The sequence below is a fragment of the Urocampus carinirostris genome, chromosome 8, assembly GCF_059441175.1.
Source record: "Urocampus carinirostris isolate Australia breed hairy pipefish chromosome 8, RoL_Ucar_1.0, whole genome shotgun sequence".
NCBI lineage: Eukaryota > Metazoa > Chordata > Actinopteri > Syngnathiformes > Syngnathidae > Urocampus > Urocampus carinirostris.
In genome coordinates this window covers 17,409,088-17,430,882 of record NC_142356.1, presented here as the reverse complement: position 1 = coordinate 17,430,882, position 21,795 = coordinate 17,409,088, and the positions used below count along the sequence as shown (strand labels likewise).

The 21,795-nt window shown below is 40.6% G+C and overlaps 1 protein-coding gene and 1 long non-coding RNA gene across 3 annotated transcripts in view; one reads left to right on the top strand and one right to left on the bottom strand.

Annotated features, from left to right (window-relative positions):
* Nucleotides 1-1,335: 1,335 nt before the first annotated feature.
* Nucleotides 1,336-21,795, bottom strand: part of tbc1d9 (TBC1 domain family, member 9 (with GRAM domain)) — a 28,930-nt gene continuing 8,470 nt past the window's right edge. Inside the window, exons 3-23 of the mRNA XM_088341816.1 lie at nucleotides 17,856-17,966; nucleotides 17,337-17,455; nucleotides 15,872-16,100; nucleotides 15,513-15,774; nucleotides 15,227-15,434; nucleotides 14,857-15,063; nucleotides 14,490-14,645; nucleotides 14,237-14,387; nucleotides 13,639-13,853; nucleotides 13,445-13,562; nucleotides 12,763-13,048; nucleotides 12,563-12,692; nucleotides 11,953-12,051; nucleotides 11,771-11,839; nucleotides 11,363-11,603; nucleotides 9,534-9,599; nucleotides 9,368-9,454; nucleotides 9,210-9,278; nucleotides 7,787-7,890; nucleotides 7,534-7,710; nucleotides 1,336-6,901 (exon numbers count right to left, since the gene is read on the bottom strand). Coding sequence (XP_088197942.1) covers nucleotides 6,470-6,901; nucleotides 7,534-7,710; nucleotides 7,787-7,890; nucleotides 9,210-9,278; nucleotides 9,368-9,454; nucleotides 9,534-9,599; nucleotides 11,363-11,603; nucleotides 11,771-11,839; nucleotides 11,953-12,051; nucleotides 12,563-12,692; nucleotides 12,763-13,048; nucleotides 13,445-13,562; nucleotides 13,639-13,853; nucleotides 14,237-14,387; nucleotides 14,490-14,645; nucleotides 14,857-15,063; nucleotides 15,227-15,434; nucleotides 15,513-15,774; nucleotides 15,872-16,100; nucleotides 17,337-17,455; nucleotides 17,856-17,966 — 3,536 coding nt within the window. The 3' untranslated portion in view covers nucleotides 1,336-6,469. The remainder of the gene's footprint in view (nucleotides 6,902-7,533; nucleotides 7,711-7,786; nucleotides 7,891-9,209; nucleotides 9,279-9,367; nucleotides 9,455-9,533; nucleotides 9,600-11,362; nucleotides 11,604-11,770; nucleotides 11,840-11,952; nucleotides 12,052-12,562; nucleotides 12,693-12,762; nucleotides 13,049-13,444; nucleotides 13,563-13,638; nucleotides 13,854-14,236; nucleotides 14,388-14,489; nucleotides 14,646-14,856; nucleotides 15,064-15,226; nucleotides 15,435-15,512; nucleotides 15,775-15,871; nucleotides 16,101-17,336; nucleotides 17,456-17,855; nucleotides 17,967-21,795) is intronic.
* LOC148360955 (uncharacterized) lies at nucleotides 8,328-13,612 on the top strand. 2 transcript variants are annotated; one of them, XR_015851107.1, is made up of 4 exons: nucleotides 8,328-8,426; nucleotides 11,367-11,450; nucleotides 12,540-12,654; nucleotides 12,749-13,612. It is a non-coding gene; the product is annotated as an uncharacterized LOC148360955 (long non-coding RNA). The 2 variants fall into 2 exon arrangements; XR_015851106.1 differs by having other exon boundaries at nucleotides 11,367-11,528.

Below are 21,795 nucleotides of genomic sequence, written 5' to 3'. Positions count from 1 at the left end.
GTCTCCAACCTTTTTAAGCTACTTTTTGCAAGGGCACCCAGTTTGATATATATCTCTAGTTTGCTAGCCAAATAGCTCACAGTAGCTTGATAGTTAGCTAGAGAAGTAGTCGGGTAAAAAACTAAAAGGGCAAAATAGTAAAAAGCCAACTAAACAGCCAGCTAAAAAGCTTTAAAAAAGCTAGTTAGCTAGCTAAAAATATGCCAAAATTTGTCTTGATAACTGGAAAAAGGGTAAAATGTAAGCTGGGTAGCATGAAAAAAAATAGTAAAAAGCTAGCTAGTCTGCTAAAAAGCTAAAAAGGGAAGATCGCTAACTACAAAGCTGAATAGGTAGCTAGCTAGCAAAAAAAAATAAAAATAACTGCACTTTTTTTGCTCATTCTCCTAATAAAACCCATAAATTAGAATTTTTTTCGTATTTCCTGTAAAATGAATCATTAAAAATATAGATACATATATTTGTTTAATATACAAATATATTCTTATACTATTCTCTTAATTGCTTAAAAATAATTATCAATACTCGAATAAAATTTTGGGGCCATGAAGCCCATAAACAGTATTTTATTTATTTGAATTTCTAAAATACCAAATTATCATGTTATTACTATGTTGTTACTATGTTACTACCAAGTTAATGATCAAAAAAATGGGTTAGACTTAGATAATTCTACTAGAAAATCACAATGGCTCAGCACTGGTGAGCTAGATAGATGGATAGATACTTTATTCATCCCCGTCGGGAAATTCACACTTCCAGCAGTATACTTGAGTTTAAAAATAAAATAATAAAATAAAGATATAGAATACAAAAATACCCAATATAACGTTTTGCTAGAGTATTTAAATAGTGCAACGGAAAATACACACTGTAATAAAAATAGGGTAATATGCAAATGTGGGGGTGGGGTTTAATGTGGGCTTTTACTCCCCCGGATGGAGTTAAAGAGCCTCATGGCATGAGTAAAAAATGATCTCCTCAGTCTGTCTTTGGAACAAGACTGTGACAGCAGTCTGTCGCTGAAACTGCTCTTCTATGTTAGGTAAAGGTCCGTGGGCACCTCAAGTGTTCTCAGGGAACACCCCGGTGGCCGTCGGGACCACGTCACAGACCCCTGAATTAGAACAAATACTAAGAAGTATAAAATGTAGATGTCTGCATTTATATTTATTCATAAATAAAGTTTTTGGATGGTCTCCAGGATCGGTCCCATGGCCAAATCTTTGAAACACAACTGCAAATAGGTGCCCGCCCCCGATCTAGTTTTCGATGTCAGGGCATACAATGATTGAAACAAAATCAGGAATAACAACATAAGGAATAACGAACCACGTGTTTTAATTCCTTTTAATTTGGAGTGATATCCGGTGCGTCAAACGAAGCAACATAAGATCAGATCTTGTACAAAAACCAAAACGTACAAAACAAAACATTCAGCGAGGAACACTATAAAATACACAACAGTGATTTGCATGGGCTTGTCGCCCCTTCGTAAGGTGACCTTTAATAGCGTGTCCATAGTTCAAGTGTCATTCGTTAAATGATTGAGAAGAAATCTTCACGGAAAATATTTGGACGGAATAACTCTTGAAATGAAGTGGAATGACTACATGTTTTCATGCTGCTCGTCTCAGATTGGTTGAGTGTCTTTCACATTCACAAGCACTTATGCAGCCTGCTCATACTTCTCAAAGCTTCTTTATTCTCCTTGTGCTGAGGGTTTGAGTTTTTCCTTACCCTCATGTGGGTTTTAGATCAGGGGATGGTGTCATAATAGTCTGTGGTTTGCAATAATCTGTGGTCTGTGCAGCCCTTTGAGACTCCTTGTGATTAAGGGCATCCCAAATAAACATGACTTGAAACCCTAAAATTTATATTCCAAAAAAAGAGCGGCCTTAGAAGGGTTCTGCTCCACATTCTCTGCTTTACTGTGGGTGGTGTCCAGTTTTCCTCAACTGTGTGTAGTCTCAAAACAGATGAAAACACACACACACACACACATATATATATATATATACTGGTGGAGCGACAGTGTTCTTTTCCAGTTTTTTCCTCGTCCCAGCTTTATTTCCTTTGCCCAGAGTCCTTTTGGATAGTATTTGTAAATATATGTTATAAACAGACCCTGTATTATTCTAGTACTCCGTAGTCCATCTGCTTGGTATTTTACCTTTATAATGTATTCGGAATATTTGGTACACACACCACTGTCATGATTACTCATTAATCTCACCTGTGCCCACTCATTTGGCGCCAGCCGCTGCAGGTTATCTGATTGGCTCCCTGTCCCTTTTTAAGCCCGGTCCTGTCACTCTCCTTGTCAGTCCGTCTGCGAACCTCTGTTGATACTAGGGAAGCCCTTTTGACCCTGACACCCGCCTGTCCCTGTTTTGCACCCGTTTTCCACCTGCCCGTTCCTGATCACCCCGTTTGTTTCTGGCAATGACCTGTTTTGATCCCGACCACGTCTGCTCTCCCCGTCCTGGCTTACGACCCGTTTCTGTCCCCGACCACCTTTTTGCTCTCCTGTCCCGGTAATCGACCTGTTTTTCCGTTCCTGCCACAGCCATCTCCCACTACAGAAGATCCACTTCCGTTTTTGGATCATGATTCGAGAGCGACTTGCTTCCTGCGTCTAGCGAGCTCCAAATCGCGGGCGCTGCCCTTCCTCTCTCTATCTCAATAAACTTGTGAGAAATGTTACGCGATTGGGTCTACCCTTTGTTCTGGACGTGACAACCACAATCTTAATCGTCATTTTTTATCTCCAGATCTTCTCCGTTTGGATTAACATTTTAACATTATACAATTGCAATACTAGATACCCAGCACAATACTCCCCCTTTTTTTTGCCAAAGTGCTCTGTTTCTTTCCCTGCCCACGTTCTCCTTAAGGATAAAGACCTCTCTTCTTTGTTTTTTTATAATTATTCTAATATCGGACACACTCATGTCCAGCATTTTTTTGAAATAATTTCCAGTTGGTACTTGAACTGAATAATATGCAGAGATGTGTTCTAGGATAAAATTTCATAGCAAAGTGAGGAGTGGTATGTTGCGTCAGTTACTGTGTCCAAACAATCAATTTCCCTTTCATTGTTCGGAAAAACATTCTTTCTTACAGGTATGTAGATCTATCTATTTCCATATTCATCTAATTGTGATAGTAACAGCGATGAAGTTAAATATTTGTCAGCGAATTTAAAAAGGGCCTGAATAGTCCTCCTATGCTATTGGCCCTTTGCACGTTATGTCAAGTTGCCTTCCTTGGCAGAATGAGAGCCATGACGGGCAGCAAGAAGAGCCCTAGCGGAAAGCACTTCAATGAGGATTCGATTCGAAACAAATATCAATAACCACGACAGAATATAACCACCACTTTTTACCCTGGTTTTTACCCTTACTGTGTGGTGGGCAAGGTTCTAAGCCCGATTTGGAAGTTTATCCCTTCAGAAGAGGGCGATGTTTATCCGCAATTCAAACGGAGCAATTTTATGTTACGTAAATACAAATCACGTCAAAGACCCTCAATATAATAGATTGGCTAGTGCTAACTAGCTACATTAGTGTCTTACCATTGTCATTTCTTACTACGTAAACAAGCTAAATTTATAGCTATTAAGCGATTCAAAACAGTAACCTTCCGGATATCACATATATTGAAAACTGTAATGTGCTCTCCCATGAAGCTTATTACGCAGAAATGAAAATGACCAACAGATGAAACGGGAGAAGAGTGTTCAAAAGATGAAACATGATTTCGCCAAAGTCAATATTTTCGACCTGCTCAAAAGTGATTTCTATACAAGGTGTAAATGCCTGTGCTTTATTGTTCTATTACATTCCCCCCAAAATTTAGATAAAGCGTTGTTTGAGTAACGTGTACATTGTTACAAAGAATGACAATACAAAGGAAATTATTATTATTATTATTATTATTATTTGCACATTACTCGACGGGGGTGCGTTTGTCTGCACAAATACGAAAAACGGATTTATTCCGGCACCGGTGTATAGCGATATTCTATTTACAATATTGTGGTACAGATGGCGTGGACTGAATTTAGGCAGACTAGACGATTCGGTCCAGAGGAAGATGGTATAGGTTGGTAGCTGGCATTGCTAATCCTAATGCTAGCCTCAGTTTCTAAAAATAGCGGCCTGTGTGGATTCCGACAGGGGGGGGGGGGCCACCTCATCTGACAGGTGCGCACTATTTGTTTGACTAGTCATTGTCAATGGTGTAGTGTGCCCGCTTTGAGACTGGGAGGTCGCTGGTTCGCGCCTCGACCGAGACATACCTAATTGGTATAATGGCGGCGCCCTCTGGCTGCGGCTGCATCGACTCGCTACAACGGGTCAGGTGTATCGACATTTCGTTCTGTGTACATTGTTACAAAGAATGACAATACAAAGGAAATTATTATTATTATTATTATTGAATAGTATAGCGCAGCAGTCCCCAAACTACGGCCCGCGGGCCGAATACGGCCCGCCTCCACATTTGGTCCGGCCCCCTGAACAATACCAGAAAGCATTTTGATTTTATTTTTCATATATGTGTATTTGAATTTGATAATAAAGTTGGACTTTTGCATCAAAATGTTCCTTAGTTATGAATTATTTTCATTATTAACTATTAGTTAGTAACTATTTTATACGGTGCAACAAGGGTTGTTGACTAGTTAAAATGTTATATTTTGGGATTTTGGTGTTGTTTTGTAAAGCAGAAAAAGTGAAGTACCAGTAGATGACCTAGTCTCACGGGTCAGAGAAGGGTGTTTGTGGCAAGTCTCACGGGACCTCACGTAATTTAATGAGACTTGTTCGCTAAATCACTCTTAATGTCAACAAGTAAATTGTGTCGTGTGAGACTGACATTTACCATCTATTTTGCAGGTGAGATGTTTATACTGTTAACACACTTACTGTGTGGAGGATAATATGTGGAAATGTTTGTAAAGGTTGTTTGTGATGTCTGTAAAGTTTACAAAAAGTAAAATAGTACGAGTGAGTCGTCCGTTAGCATAAGCAACAGAGTGAGCTACGCTACGTTATGCGGGACTGGGTTAAGAGTATACTGTGATGTAATATGTATATTGGGTTACCATATAACACAAAGTGAGTTGTTTTGGAAGGTACAGTTATGGTGTTTTTGTTAAATGATTCTTGAAAATTACCAATTGATGGCAATGTTATTTTGTATTTATATGTTAAAGGGGACCTCAAGTAATTTAATGAGATTTGTTCAATAAATCACTCTTAATGTGAACAAGTAAATGGTGTCGTGTGAGACTGACATTTACCATCTATTTTGCAGGTAATACAACAAGAACAAAAAATTATATATATATATATATATATATATATATCAAACAAATGAACCCAGAGAGGGTTATTATTTATTTAATAAATAGTGTTATATATTTCCTGGCTTTTTTCTGTGAAGAGCCTTGAGAGGGTCATTTGGTTATTATTTATTTCATTAATAGTGTTATTTATTTTCTGACTTTTGTTATGTGAAGAATCCAGAAAGGGTTATTTGATTGTGGCTTTCTGGAAAACAATACATTTTTACATTTAGGCACTCCTGCAATCATCACACTTTTTCTGTTACAAACTGACCCCGGCCCCTCATCAGAGAAGGGAAAAGTTATGTGGCCCTCATAGGAAAAAGTTTGGGGACTCCTGGTATAGCGGTTTTTGTTGTGGTCTACAGTTGAATGGCCCCACCCACTGTTTAGTTTACTGTCATCCTTCCTGGTGTCGTCACGTGGTTACGTGTGCAAAAGGTCAATTCATATCAATTCATTTTTGTTTAGTGCATGACATCCATCCATCCATTAACTGCGTTGCTTATCCTCAGTAGGGTTGCGGGGGTGCTGGAGCCCATCCCAGCTATCTTCGGGCAGTTGACTGGCTGGCAACCTGAACTGGTTTCCAGCCAGTCGCAGGGGCACACAGAGACAGACAACTCACTCGCTCATTCATTCACACCTAGGGACAATTTGGACCGGCCAATTGAACCCGTTTTTGGAACGTGGGAGGAAACTGGAGTGCCCGGAGGAAACCCACGCAAGCACAGGGAGAACATGTAAACTCCACACAGGAGGTTCGATCTCATGACCTAAGAACTGTGCCACACATGTGCTAACCACTGTGCTGCTCATGTGTGTGACATGTTCTAAATTAAAACTCGCCTCCGGCTCAAAAATAGGAGTGAACATTTTCACGGAATATAGTGATAACATTTCTACTGTACGTCGACTACATGTAATTACAGTTTGTTTCCTCTAATGAATGGTCACATGAATTTCACATTACCGTAATATACCATATATTGGCGGTTAGCTATTCGTGGTAAATCCACGAATAGCAGTGGACTACGTTTAACACGGACTTTTTTACGTGGTTTAACTGTTTAAAAAGAGCATCTGTCGTACAATTTGAACCTCAAAGTCCTAACCTCAGCCAGAGAGGGAGATTTCATAGTCACTGGTGGACAGCGAGGCTTGTCGTCCGACTTTGTGGACATTTTTGGCATTGGTGATGCGCGCCGACACGTCGACGGGTTTCTCGAAGTAAAGCACGAGCGCCTGCTCGGTCAGCACGGACGCCAGGAACTGCTCGAAAGTGATGGCCCAGTCCTCGTCCACGCCGGGCACCTTGTCCTTCTTCTTGTCTCCTCGGTCGCTCCTCACCAGCACCGTGTCGTCAGCGATGTCTTCGCATCGAAGTTTATTGTCGTCCGCTTCGTGCGAGCCGGCGCTCAGAACCGAATACGACGAAACCGACGTGTCGTCTTTGGCTTCGTCGTCCGAGGTCAGCATGGCGGATTTTGGGGACGCGTCCTCCAGCTTGATGTCCTGCATGGTCCGACAATGCTCTTCTTCTTCTTCCTACGAAAACATAATATATGAAAATTTGGATCAATTTAGAGACGGTACATTGTCACTTTGACAGCATTTTGCCAGAGTATAGCAAAGCCCGAGGTTACGGAGTTCCTGTTTTCACTTTACTGTGTGAAGGATTCAGACGGGTGCTTGAAATCCTTGAAAATGCTTGAATTTGAATGTTTTCAAGGTCAGTAAAATGCTTGGATTTGTATTTTTTTGAAAAACCTTGCAGCACGGTGGGGCAGTGGTTAGCGCGTGTGCAGCAAAGTTCTGAGGTCATGAAATCGAACCTCCTCTGTATGCAATTGTGAGCAGTAATATATCCCGACTGATCAATCAACGTGCAAATAAATACCTTTTTTTAGTTTTAGTTAACACTAGCCTTCACTGTCATTTTAATTCCATGCGTCTTGTGCGCCAGTGCTCCTTATATGTAAAATTAATATCATAAAAGACTATTTTTGGGGCCTTAAAGTGCGGAAAATACAATATTAAATAAATATTTCTACTTTGCGGGGTTTGACTATCCCAAAATTAAGATTTAGTGTATTACACATTATAATCTGTTTATGATGCAATACTTTCTTGCTTAGCTCCTTATTGTACTTGGTATTAAACTGGCCTATTTTGCATACCTCGGAGGAGTGATCCCCGTGCTGGTGGTCCCGGCGAGTGGCGGAGAAAAGCTTGCCCACCTCTCCCATCTCCAGTAGCAAACTGGTGACGGTAGCGGTGGCATGATACAGTTGCTGCTCGGCCGGGTCCTCGCTGAACATGCTATACAGCGTCTTGCACAGCTCAATGAACTGAGCCTGCACCGCAACACACGAAAACATTTTTAACTCTGTGCAGTCAAACGATAAGAATAGGAATGAAAAATTGTGGAACCTGATTGAGCTTTGGGAGATCTTTGGTGCGCTCCACTTTGGCCTTGCTGTCCTGGTTCCACAGCTTCAGGTAGTGCCGATAGTCCGGTGCGTTTATTTTCTTCACTGTTCACACGTTTTCACAAATATCAGCACTGTGACATTATGTACGTTCGCTCGGACACAGAATGGAAAGAAATGATAAAGCTGAACAAATGCCATATGAATACCCTTGTATAGGCTAACTTGTTCCATTGTTTTTTTTCATAAACTACTCATGTGATGCGGAATTTTGTGCATGTTAAGATATTGTGCTTTGGTATCTGGAGTTAAAATCTGCCTTTTGTCTCGGATGACTAGCTTGTACAATCTCATTATCCACAAGACTGATAAGACAAGACTGAATTATTGTTTTCATGCTTCATTTCTTGCCCCTATTTTCGGAAATATGTTGCTGCCAATGTAAATGTACTATGGTATTTACTTTGCACTATTGTTCTAATGCAATGGTTCCCAAACTTTTGCAGGCTGGCGCACCCTTGGCTCCCCAGTGTATTGCTAGCGCCCCCCAACCAGCAGCCCCAGCAAAAGTAAAAGGTCCAAACAAGTGATGTACCTTCACGTTCGTTGACTCTAGGACTATGTTTACGGACACTCACCCGGTGGGTGTGGCTTAGTGTGATGCTTGCAAACTTTGAATAACATTTATTGGCTTGGGTTATTATAAAAATTGCCTCTAAACTCGAACAGTAACAATTGTGGTTGGCAAAACTCCATCACTCACATCAGTACAGCCCACTTTGGGAACCACTGTTCGAATGCATTTCACAAATTCCGACAGTCCCCAAGAACTACCTTGTAAATATTTTCACATTTGTCTTAACATTCTTGTTTGTCTTGTTTTTCTTTCTTTTTGTAATGTATGACATGTTTACCCTTGAGGCAAAAATGACATATATTTTTTTAATGTTTGGATAAAAAAAATTCTTTAAACATTACACTTCAAAAAGCAAGGTTAGAAAACTGAGGACAACATGCAGTCACGTAAGCAAAACGATTAGTTTTCCAAGTAAAATTATCGTCTTTTACGGCTGCATTCTGTAGTTTTGCTTGTTTTAAATATTTGAAAACAATTTTAAGACTTGATTTTTTGAAGAAAGATAAGAAGCATCCTTAAATTGACCAAAATGATCTTCCATCGGGTAGAATGTTTGTGTCATGTTTGCACTCCTACAGAAACCATATAATTTTCCATTTTCAAACACTTAGGAAAAAGCTATTAGGGAGTGCTAAAGAGCCAAACCACATGTTGCCAACTCTTGGTCTATGGTAAATAAATGTAGTGCTATTTAGTTATCAAATTTAGGCTCCCATATAAGTTTAAACTGCAGCCATGCACACAAGTTTCATAGCAATCCTCGATCAAGACCTTTCCTGTCGCTTACCTTTTTCCGTTTTAAACGTAACCCTGACGAAACCGTCGTCCTTTTCGCTTCGGTTCTTTGCATTCTGGCCTGAGGTGAAGAGGACCCCATGCATTTAAACAGCATGTTTTACAGATTGTATCGGAAATTAAATTGCATAGTGTCGACATCGATGTTACCCATGGATGTTTCTGGGGCGATGTCCTCAAAAAAATACTGAGTGGCCTCGAATGCCGAGTCGGGCTCTTCCTGTTCGCTGCTCACCTCTTGATAGAAAGTTGTTGTGATGGTGTCAATGCGTGCAGGAAAGCCACATTGCAACTGCTGTGACTTTTGGCCACTCACCAGGTAAAACATGCATCTTGTAGAGTAGCTTCAGCCTTTCTGTCAAGTCTCCGTGACACAGAACGCCTGCAATGAACAAAGAATTCATGAAGGAAGTGGTCAACTTTTTATTTTTTTTGCACCCATTCCTTGATTTTTCCATGAAATTAAATTAATAATATCTTCAGGACAAACTTTATTGTTACATTTATAATTAAGATTTTTTCCTGACTTTAGACGCACCTAAAAACCATAAAATGTTTAGAAATTTGAAAGTGTGCCTTTCATATTGCAGGATACAGTGGATACAACTGTAAATGAATACAATAATAGCTGTGCGATACTTCTGTATTTGAGAGAAGATTGATGATCAATCGATTATAATCGTTGGACCAAATCACAATCGTTATATGCAATGGGGTGGAGAGCGCAAATATTTTACAAAAAGGCTCTTAAGTTGACCTCAGTATCGTACTATTTTTACTCAAGGTGCTAGAAACACTGATTTGCATAGTTTATTCTGATAGGTTTAACAGTATCTCCACTTCTTCATGTGAGCGCTACTAACATTGTGAAAGACAGAAAGAGAAAAAAGTCTTTCAACAAAATACTATACAAGCTTGTTCATGTACATACACATATTAAACTGAGAGGTTATTGACGCATCGGTGAAGAAGTGAAGAAGAGAGACTGTTTAACCTATCAGAATGCACTATGCAGTTCAGTGTTTCTGGCTCCATGAGAAAAATAGTGTAATGAGATAATCTCTGATGCCTTTTCATATGTAATCTGCCTTGAGTTTCGGCGCCCTCACCCCTGCAATCCGGGTTTATTTTCCTGTAAGAAACCAATATTTTGGGATTTTATTCAGCTAAACTTATCGACTGACTGAGAATAGCAATATTACATGACATGAGCATATAAAGAACCCAGCAGTTACGTGGTACTCTTAGTGTAGTCTCTATTTCGTGCGCCTTAGGGTGTGAATAAATATGTGACAAAAGACTATTTTTTGGGGGTCTGCCTTATAATCTGGTGCGCCTTACAGTGCGGTAAGTATGAAACAAAGCATGACAGCCACATTTTCCTTCACTCCCCATACTACACATATTGGCCCCCTGGGGCAGTAAAAATCCGACTTGCCTCTAACAAAGGATAGTCAAGTGAAGTCAAGTTTATTTGTATAGCCCTTAATCACAAGGAGTCTCAGCACAGACTATTGCAAAAAGATTATTATACCATCGGATCTAAAACCTACATGAGGGCAGGGAAAAGCTCAAAAGACTTCAGCTAATTTAAAAGACTAAGCACAGCTAAAACTTTTAAATATTAGATCGCTTTCTCCTAAAGCTCTACTTGTGATGTTATTCGTGATCACAAACTTAACCTGATTGGTCTTTGTGAAACCTGGTTAAGACCGGATGAGTTTTTACAGCTAAATAAGGCTTCTCCCCCTGATTGTGTAAGGTATCATGTAGCACACTCTCTGAAGAAGGGTGGCGGTGTTGCGCTTTTTTCTGAAAATATACTCAAATTTACTCCCCATGCCTTCTTTGTCTACATTCAAAGTAATAATTTCAAATAACTTTTTAAACCACTATATCATTGAAGGTGATAATTGTAGGTCAGCTCTAAATACAATCTTCAAACATCTATTTTCCTACAATATGCTAAATTAAAACATTTTTTTTAGTGGGGAAATAAAGCACACTAACTAGCTCTAACTGAACAAAAACCTGAAAGAGAGACAATGCAGATAATGGACAATAGGTATTGCCATTACTCATTCTTATATTGTGAATATGAAATACACAATATCTTTTAACAGTTACAGTTTTGTGTGCACCTACCCAGGCCATTGATGAATTCTCGGAAATTGATGAAAGCGTCGCCGTTGTGATCCAGCAATCGAAAGAAACGCATGGCCAAAGGTTCTGAGTGAGTACCGTTGGCCCATGGAAAGAGGAGCTTGAAGAGGCCTTTGAACTGCTCAATGTCGATGCGGTACTGCTCCAGGTAGGGCAGGCTGGGATCATGGCGCTCTGTTGCATTGCTGCTGCCACCCCAGTAGCAGCTGGTCAGGTGCTCTGCCTTGAAAGATTACGAACAAGGGATTATAGTTAGGAAGCGAAGATGGTTGTCTAGATAAAATTAGTTTGCAGCTTTATGATCATTATAGTGATAAACGCAATGCTTTCAAAGAACCATTACTTATAATAATAATGAAGTGTTGTCTAAAATGTGTGAAATCTCCATACCTTAAAAAGGACAAAGAGTTCCTCCAGCTCGTCAATGCTGAAGGCTGTCTCAGTTACAATAGTTCTGACCTAAAAGCCAAGTATTGAAAATGATGTTAAGTGTGAAGGAAGAACACATGTTCCAGTTAAGTGACTGACTTCCTACTAACACAATAAATACTCTGGTCAAGAGTCTTTCTCACCACATTGCGTTTGGTGGTGTCTTCGATAGTCTGAATGACTTTCAGCCTTTGTTTGAAACGCATCTGCTCGATGACGTCCGCTCGGATGGAGCCAAATTTCTTCGTATCGATAAGAGCGAGAAATATGGTTAGTTGTAAAATCACAGGCGATCATGAAATTCTACACAGTCTTTTAAATAATCCGAAAATTAGCTGAACAGTCACACACAGTGTGATCACCAACGTGTGTATTGTCTGCAGAGGAACATATGATTTTAGTTCTTGTTCGTCACAAAGGGTAACAAAAACATGTGCAAGTTTAACACCATTTAAAATCACTTACAGCAACTGCTTCGACAAATGTTTTATAATCCACACCAAAGTCTATATCTTCCATTTTTTCTCAAAGTATCTAAATTGTACAAAATAATCACTACCTACACTGAAACATTTAGTTGTATTCGACTGGACAATAATGTCCCTTAAAAGATTGGTTAAGGCAGGGATGGGCGCAGAATGGCATACCATTTTAATGAGTAGCGCTTTATACACTATTATATATATCATCACGTTTTTACTTTTTTCATTTGACTGGCCCGATTAAAAAGCCTGATGGATCCCAGTGAAATACCTCGTAGGAACTGCGGACCAGTTTGAAGATGTCCACCTCTGGGTGCGGCTCTCCGTTGTCCGTCAACAAGGAGTGCAGATGTTGAATTGGTGGTAAGGTGCTGTCTTTATTGGTTACATTGTCCAAGTATCTACGGCCAACAAATGCCCCATCAAGACAACAAAATGGTGACATCCTATGCCTCAGAATGACTTCTTTACCTGCCCAGCACCGTCATTGCCTCGCCGTCGTCCTTGCAGCTGAGCAGATGGTGGATGTTGGCGTGCAACACGGCGAGCGCAAGCTGGAAGATAACCTTGATGCCGTCGAAGAAAAAGCAATCCACTACCACCACGGCGCTCTCAAACGGCATGACCGACAGGAAGAGCGTGAGGAACCAGGAGAGTGAGATGGTGGAAATGACGCCCAGGTCTTGCATGCAGTCGTACAATTCGGGCACGTACTCCCTGGCAAGCTCTTCAAACACGCCTTGATCCACCAGAGCTCCTGGGATAATTCGAGACAAGGTCAAGTTTTTTCACGTACCTGGCTCCCAAATAACTCGAGCGTTTCGACAGTTCATTTAATTTGGCACAGATTCAAGTCAGCCCGTGCTAGATAAAAGAAAATCACTGCCCAAGATGAAAAGACAATACAAACTTTCTGCCACTGGGCAGCACATTTGGTGCCATAATACCCTGATATCCATGAGCTTCCTTTACCCTTTATAATTCTAAATGGCTAGTGTCGAAAATAGCAAAAAGAAGAGCCAGAGCAATAAGTGACATGAAATGTAGTGTGTAATATGTTTTAACATTTCTTCAAGGGGTGGTAGTTTTTCCAAATCAAATTGTGTCCCGCTGAACATACTCCAACGAAAATGTACAAATTTTTAATACTGACCTACAACCCTGGTATTGTAGTAGTCAGGCAACATCCTTTCACAGAGTGCCACAAGAAGCCAGAAAGCCTCCTCCTCTTTAGCGTAGAGAAGCAACACTGATGTCACAATATTCATAGCCTGTAATATCATCAATAACATCAAATAAAGTTGCTGCATATGATTTTCAACTCGTTGCGCAGATATTGTGACGTACCTGACAGTATCCGATATTGGGGTTCCTGAATGCGTAAGCAGTGAGTACCCGACGAAGGGCGGCGATGCCAATTTCATTCTGGAAGGCGGGATGCTCTGGCAGGGAGCGGTGGAGATCTCGTTCAATTTCCTCTGTGGCCAAGTTGTATTTGCCCATGGACCGCTCCACTAGGTCTTCGTAATATCCGGCGTTAGTGACCATCTCGTTAATGGCCCCTAAGAACATAAGAGAAGGCAAATTTAGTGTACATAAGAGAACAAAAAGATCCATTGACTAGTAAAACTTATCTTTTTATACTTGATACATAATTCTGACTGTACTTCTATTTAGCAAAGGTTTGTTAATAAAAAATTAAATTACATCGTTGAAAGAAATTCAGTCAACAATATAAGTTCTACTAAATTTTAAGTAGTGGAACATTGCCTTGAATTCAGAGCGTAATAATAAACAGACATACATTTAATTCTTTTTAAAAGACCTTCAAATAAAAGAAAGACAGTGTGGTTATCGCTAAAAAAAATCTATCAGTGTATTTTTTACCACATCAAACACAAGAAATGCCATCCCGTGTGAGATCAATTGATTTGTTGGAGCGCACCAGAGAAGAGTAGCCAGAGATCTCCTCTCATGCTCTCAGGGATGCCTTTGAGAACCAGTTCTTTGGTCTTCTCCGTGCGGTACATGCACACACCCTGGCCAAACTCTGTGAAGTGGTTTTTCCAGGCTTGCTCTTTCAGGAACTCCTTAGCCTAAGAACACAGACAGAAACTTGCAACAGATCTTGGAGGGAGACCAAGACATCACCCCAATAGATCTTAGTAAAGTTTAAAATGTAAAAGTTGCGCGCGCACCAGTTTGGGATTGAACTCCTCAGGTGAGCGGCGCCGATACATGGTCATGAGGGCCTGTGAGGCAGTGGGCACGCTGCTGTCATTCAGATTGAAGGTGCGCTCCCCCTCCGAGTTTACACTGTTCTGCGGGCTGCAGGACAGCAATGAGCCGTAGACCTAAAAAGCAGAGGGATATCAACAAAAAGCTTCTTCAGAATGTGTATTGTCTGCAGAGGAACATATGATTTTAGTTCTTGCTCGTCACAAAGGGTAACAAAAACATGTGCAAGTTTAACACCATTTAAAATCACTTACAGCAACTGCTTCAATAAATGTTTTATAATCCACACCAAAGTAAGCAGCCACATGCCGAATCTGGAGGCCTCACCTCTTCATCAGAACTGTTGAGGCTCCCAGTGAGATCCTGCTCCAGGCTGCTTTTAGAAGGCGTCTGCTGCAGGAAGTCGGAGATCCTCTGGACCAGAAAGTCCCGGTCCTTGAGGTTGGCAAACAGGAAAGTCATTCGGTTCTTGGTGCTGATGGAAACAGGACTGGGGAGCACGTTGGAGCTGTCCGCTTTCTCCACGATGGTCACCTGACGGTTTTCAGTGTGTTACACAATTCAGCCAATACAGTGATGAGATGAGGGACTTTAAAATATTTCAAAATTTTTGAGGGGCAGCAAAAAAACCTGAGGGAATTTGATTGTGCAAGTGTATCCGATAAAGTGTCCTGCGGGTGGATTCTGCCTGACTCACCTCGCGAAGGGGAATGATGAGGCTGCACTGCATCTCCTCCTTGCTGGTGAAGCAGATGTAGTTGGTGGAGACAAACATCTGTCCCAGAATGTGCATTTTGCTGAAGGGGGTCCACAAGGTGCAGTCTGTGTGCCCATCCAATTTCTCATCTTTGGGCAGACGAAAAAGCGCCCTGTAGCGCTCACTTTTGGCTCTGGCATCCAAGTCTCTTCAGAAAAAAATTGAGCTGTCACCCATCATTTCAAAACAGGAAATGAATATGCTTAAATTGCCAGTAATGTGTCACCTCTTGAGCGCTGACACCTTTTTGGGCGACTTCTTCTTGAGCTTAGGTAGTGAGCGGTCTTCTTCGAAACCCTTGTTGTCCAGCAGTTGTCGCATGGCAATGTTGGCCAGTTGCTCAGCCAATTTGAAGGTCTCGTTGATGTTGAGGAAGACTGAGAAGACGTGCTCGTGACTGCGGGTGCTCACTTTAATGCCGTCTGGCAGCAGCAAGGTGGCGCTCTTCTCCAGCTGAGTAATGTCGGCCCAACGCACCACCAATTTGACTAAAACAAATCAATAAATGTGTGAAAATGTGGTGGCAAATTGATACTTCAGACAAAATCAATAACAGCTGAGAATTCATGATGGTCTTGTGCTAACCTTCTTTTCCCAGAAGGTAAGAATAGAAGCACAAGTGATTGATGCTGAGGTAGAGCCAACCTTGGCGCGGCACTTTGCCCCTCCAATAGCTACATGAATAGTAATTGACAAGCTTCTCCTCATCAGGCATGCAAAACAGCTTTCGGAACTTGTAGCTGGCCTCCTTGAACTTATCCGTGTCATCGTCCTCTTTAACATCGTGATTCTTGTTGTACTCTGCAATTATGCCCTGGAGACACGAAATACGGGAATGATTGACGCCCCCCAAGACGGCGGCGCCTCATAGACAGTATTGCAGACAAATGCAGGACATCACACTATACAGTTAGCTTTACATGACTAATGTGATGCTAATGGGCTTATTGTTTCTTAGTGAAATATATTTGTGGCTAAGGAACTTGACCTCCCACCAAGTATAATGTTCATGTAATCGAGCCACTTTGTGAGCTGGGGCCCTGGCGCCTTTAATGAACAGCCATGTGTTAATAATGTGTAAAGAAAGTCGACAAATCCAAACCACAGAGAGGGAGAGCTAAATCTCAAACCAGGAAACTAAGCACTGTGAGGCAGAAATTACAACCAGATCAGGTCAGAGAAAAGACAGAAAGAAAGCATCTATTAGGGTTTATTCCTTTAATGTATATTTTGTCTCCTGCCCGTAGTCTGAAAAAGCAAAGCGCCCTCAAGTATGGAAAACAGTTAACGTGTAAGAAAAATACATCCATAACAGAAATATAACAGAAGTTGTTTCGATTTCTTGCCAATAAAAACGGAGGGAAGTAGAATGCAACACTAGCAGAGCCAGACCTAATATCCAACCTAGTTACATCCAATTGGGTTTGAACTTATCGCCTGAATTAAAGACCATACCACTGTGTATTTTGTTTGATTTAGTGGCTTGCTTACAAAACAGGCATGTCTGAATCCCAATTCGTACACCAAATTAGTTTACACTAATTTACGCCTTGGGGTGGGATCAGTAACAGATTATTTAAGAACAGTAGGTAATCAGATTTCCTTTTCTGGCAAACCCTTAAAACCAGTCATTCTCAAAGTTTGGGATTATAGGCTTTCAGACGTGGTATGACTGAGAATCACTGAGTTGTAACAAATGCAATTTAGACGACTTGAATCATGAAACCCAATCACAAAAATCTTAATTAATATTAATTACTGTTTTTTACCTCTAAGTTTGAGGACCCAGGTGGCCAAAGGATCCGTGAACCAAACTCTTCTGTTCATTTTACATAGAATTGTTTTATATAAGATTGTTGTTACCTAATGTTTTACCCTATTTAAGCTGATCAAGAGTTAGACAACCACTGTACAAAAATGTTCACAGTGTGCAAAATGTTCTCAAATGGTTTATAGAGTCTAGACACATCAAAATATAACAACCTATACTATTTTCAAGGCTTTAGGTACTAGTACTTTAGTATCCTTTGTTTTAATGTGTAATACTTGCCTGCACTTTTCCCTTGACAAAGGTAGTGATGTCATTTTCATTCTCAAAAATGGAGAGAGTCTGGAGCATGTTATGCTCCAACCACTCCCAGTGCTCCGTGATCTCTTTACGTGATGTCCCTGAACACACACAAACAAAAAAAAGGTAATTACCTACTGATCTATCTGTACATCTAAATTGTTTTGTTTTCTAGCCATAGACTTATCAATGAAAAATTCCTCATTTCAACTGCTTTTTATTTATTTTCAAGACAACTAACAGTACCCACACCTCCCAAAATTATACTCGTAAAATTTGACAGATTAAACATTGCAGAGGCATACTCTCAACTGTTATGGAAAGTATTTTGCATGAAAGCAGTTAAGAGGCGAGTACTGTAACTCCCTTGTTTTCAATTGACTGGAAAAATACATTAATATGATAGGAAACCAAGATTGAAACACCCTTGTTCTTTAATCTGTCTTTGAACAGTGAAATGATGACTGTAACACTAAACTGCCAAAGTTCACGTCCACATACCGTGAGCAATGATCCAATAGGATAGAGAGTCTGGGGTTTGGTAGAGAATCCTGTAGGGAGCCGTGCGAGCACTTGAATCCAGGACCACGTCCAAGGTCCCCACTAAAAGACCTGTGATGACACACACAGACAGTGCTTGGGTACAAAAAATACATTGGAAAACACAATCCAACCACATATACATATGCAGTGCCGTGAAAAAGTATCTCCCCCCCTTCCTGATTTCTGTGTTTTTGGCATATTTTTTCGGGACAAAACTTTGTGGCGGCATTGGGTCAGGAGGTAAAGCGCTCGTCTTTGGATCAAAAGGTCATAGATTCGCTTCCCGGCTCCTCCGTGTTATATGTCGGAGTGTCCTTGGGCAAGACACTGAATCCCTAATGCCCCCAATAGCAGGTAGTTGCCTTGCATGGCTGACGCTGCTATCGGTTAGTTAGTTAGTGTGTAAAAGGGAGTAGTGTATTTTGTAAAGCGTTTTGGGAGGTTCTCATTGACTTGAAAAGCGCTGTATAAATGCAGACCATTTACAATTTACATAACTTCAGAGTGTTACCTTTTAAAAGAGACCAAAACCGTCCAGGTTCTCCAAACAGTTCAACAACAGCATTCAATTCACTTTGGGTATGTCTTGGATTGGGATTTTATGTTTATTTTACAGCATCGTTAAGGGGTTGAACTTAACTTAACAGCATCCTCGGTCTGAGAGCTTTGTAAGTGTTGCTGTCAATAGATTCTTGAGAGAAAAAAACGCAGTGTCTTGCGATTACACAATAACACTACGTCACACCCCAATATCAATTAGATTTTTGTTAATCATGCAGCCTTACTGTCAACAACTCTGTGATTCTGGCCACAATCAAGTGGACATACAGGTTGGTTATGAAGTGATTTATACTCAGCACATGAACACAGTACACAACTTTTACATAACTCTGTAAGTGCATTACAAAGCCTTATACTCATTTATTCACGCAATACTATAACTACACTTGTTGATTTTGCTTAACCTTCACAACCATGGCTCCAAAGATTAAAGACAATTGTACACTGCATTGATGACTAAATGTAATTCTTTTATATGGATAACTTGTGATGTTATCTATGATAAGACACTATGGCTGACATATTTTGAATTCATATTTTTACAATCAGATATTGCTAACAAGATATTTATGATATAAAGCTCTAGCTACATATGTGAGGCCAATTGATTAAATAACTTTGATATGGATTTGATCTTATAATCTGTCCATTGTGTACTAAATGTACATGCCAATGTGGGTTAAGTTACATGAATGACATTTTTACAAACAATTGTTATTGGAATGGCCTTCAAACATAGTTGAGGGAAATAATCCAATCAAGTTAGTCAATTTAAGCAACAGATTAATATTAGTAATCAATACTTGCATTGCTTTAATTCCTTTAGGAATATTTCAGCATACTTTTAAAATTGGTCTCATTTTCCCAACATTAGTCTCAAGTTTCTCCTTAGCGAAAACGAGTATTCACCAAAGTAACAGAAACAAACCCGCATCCCCAAACAGATGTATACTTCGAGTCATGGTTCATTTTTATCAGTTTTTATGCACCCTAATAAATGCCTTGAGATCGTTAGGAAATAGTCCGTAATAGTTCTGTTTTTAAATTTGCGAATAAAAAGTGTACTGTATGAATTTTTATAAATGCCACCCTAGTGAGAATGGAAACTAACTAAGAATTTATTTATGGTAATATTTATTGTCACTGGTAATATACCGTATTAACTATTCACGGATCCCTTGACCGCATCGGGCACCAATGAGGACGCAACCCTGGACAATCTTCTCCACTGTTGACGGTCCCCAGCCTGTTCTTGGGTCGTGGCAAAGTTGGTCCCAGTTCATTCCTTAATGCTCTCTACCTAGTTCTTTTTCAGTCTTCCTCTCCTCCTGCCCAATTGGACTGTGCCGTGGAGAATTATCTTGGTCAGTCCTGATGATCTTATGACATGACCATACCACTGAAGTTTCCGTTCGCGTACAGTTGACAACAGTTCTTCATCGGGTCCAATGTGCCCTCTGATGGTGTTGCGCACCGTTTTGTTTGTCACATGGGCTAAGTAGCTGATGCCTAGAGGTTTCCTGTAGTATCGCCTCTCCAAGGCCTGGATTTTCTTTTCCAGTTTTGCCGTGAGAGTAAATGTTTCGCAAGCGCAGAGGAAGATTCCGGCAATATCATCAGCAAAACGGAGGTTAGTGGTGTTGTGTCCCCCAATACAGACTGTACCTTCACGTTGCTTTAGAGCATCGGACATGATCCTCTTCAGGAAGATGTTGAATACAGTTGGAGAGAGAATGCAGCCTTGTCTCACACCGACTGTGGTTCGAAACCACGCTCCAATGGTACCATTGATAAGTATCGCTCTGTTGGCATTTGCATAGAGTTATTCAATGGTTCGAACTAGTTCCTGGCCCATGTTGCACTTCCACATGGTGGCCCATAAAGCGGATCTGTCAAACGTCTTCTTGAAATCAACAAAAACGTGGTAGAGGTTTCGCTGGTGTTGTTGAAACTTCTCACAAAGCATTCACAGATTGAAAATTTGTTCTGCTGTGCTTATTGTTTCCCTAAAACGTGCCTGTTCTTTGGGTAATTTTTTTAGCAAAACTTAACTTGCATGGCTGATAGGACTCATGGTTCTGTAGTTGGAGCATAGCTCAAGGTTTTCTTTCTTCGGTAGTATAATTACTAGCAATTTTGTCTATGCAGATGGCCACTGTCTCGTTTGCCAAATCTTTCTGCAAATCTTTTGTAAAAATGTCTATAGTTTGCTCACCACCATTTCATATGAGTTCTGATAGAATGTTGTTGATTCCTGGAATCTTTCTGTTCTTCAGTGAGTTATTAGCTGAACCAGTCTCTTCTCTTGAGGATATGAAAGTCGTCACTTTCCCCTGGGCCGGTAGGACATCACGGTCTCCCTGTGTTGGGTGGTTGTAGGGTTTGGAGCAGTATTCTGTCCATCTATTCATGATCTATTTTTCTTCAGATAGCTTATTCCGTGTATCATTCTGAATGCTGCTGACTTTTGCCTGTTTTCTTTGTGTTGCTCATTGTGTGTGAATGTCAATCTGGAAGGCTTTCTTTAAATTGTTCTTGTTGAAGCACTCTTCTAACTTTGAGCATTGGTCTTCAATCCATTTCTCCTTGGCTTCTCTCAAGCTTTTTCTGATTTTCTTGTTGGCTGCTTTGTACTTGGTTGCTCCTCCAGGGTTGTTTCTTCCTTCTTTAGTTATCACCTCATGCCTCACTGTTGGAGGATTTTGGTTGTAACCCAGGGCTTTATCTTCTTCTGGTATTTTGTTTCAATTTTTTTGCTGCTCCCGACATCGTCTTTGAGAACTTAGTGGTCAGGGTTTCAGCATATTCGTCCAAGGCGAGTGTTAACTATTACTGGTTTTGTATCTTGGATTTGTCTCAGGAAAGAAAGAAATGCGCTAGAGAATTACACACAGCTTTTTGCTGATCAAGCGGTTTTGAATAGTATTTGTTGAGTAAATCCAGTCAAACAATTTTAAACAATATCTTGTCCAGTGCAACTCAAGCCTTATCATCACACTTTTAAATGTGGAAAGAAAAATCTTCTTTTCCATCATTGGCAAAAGGATGACTAGCTACCTAACAAGTGACAGCTGTATAGACACCGGTCGGGGTGCATGGAGCACTCAGCCATCATTTGGGAGCAAATACAAAGGGGGAGAAGAGAGAAGAAACGACCTCCATGTTGTGCGGCTGGATCTTGCAATCGCTTATGGGTCCGTCTCACACGAGCCTATAAGCTTTGCCTTGGACTTCTTCTATACGCCAGATTACATTAAGGGCATGGTGGCCGAGTACTTTGCAGACTTGCAGATGTGCTGTGCCCACAAGGACTTTACAACAGGATGGCATCAGCTTG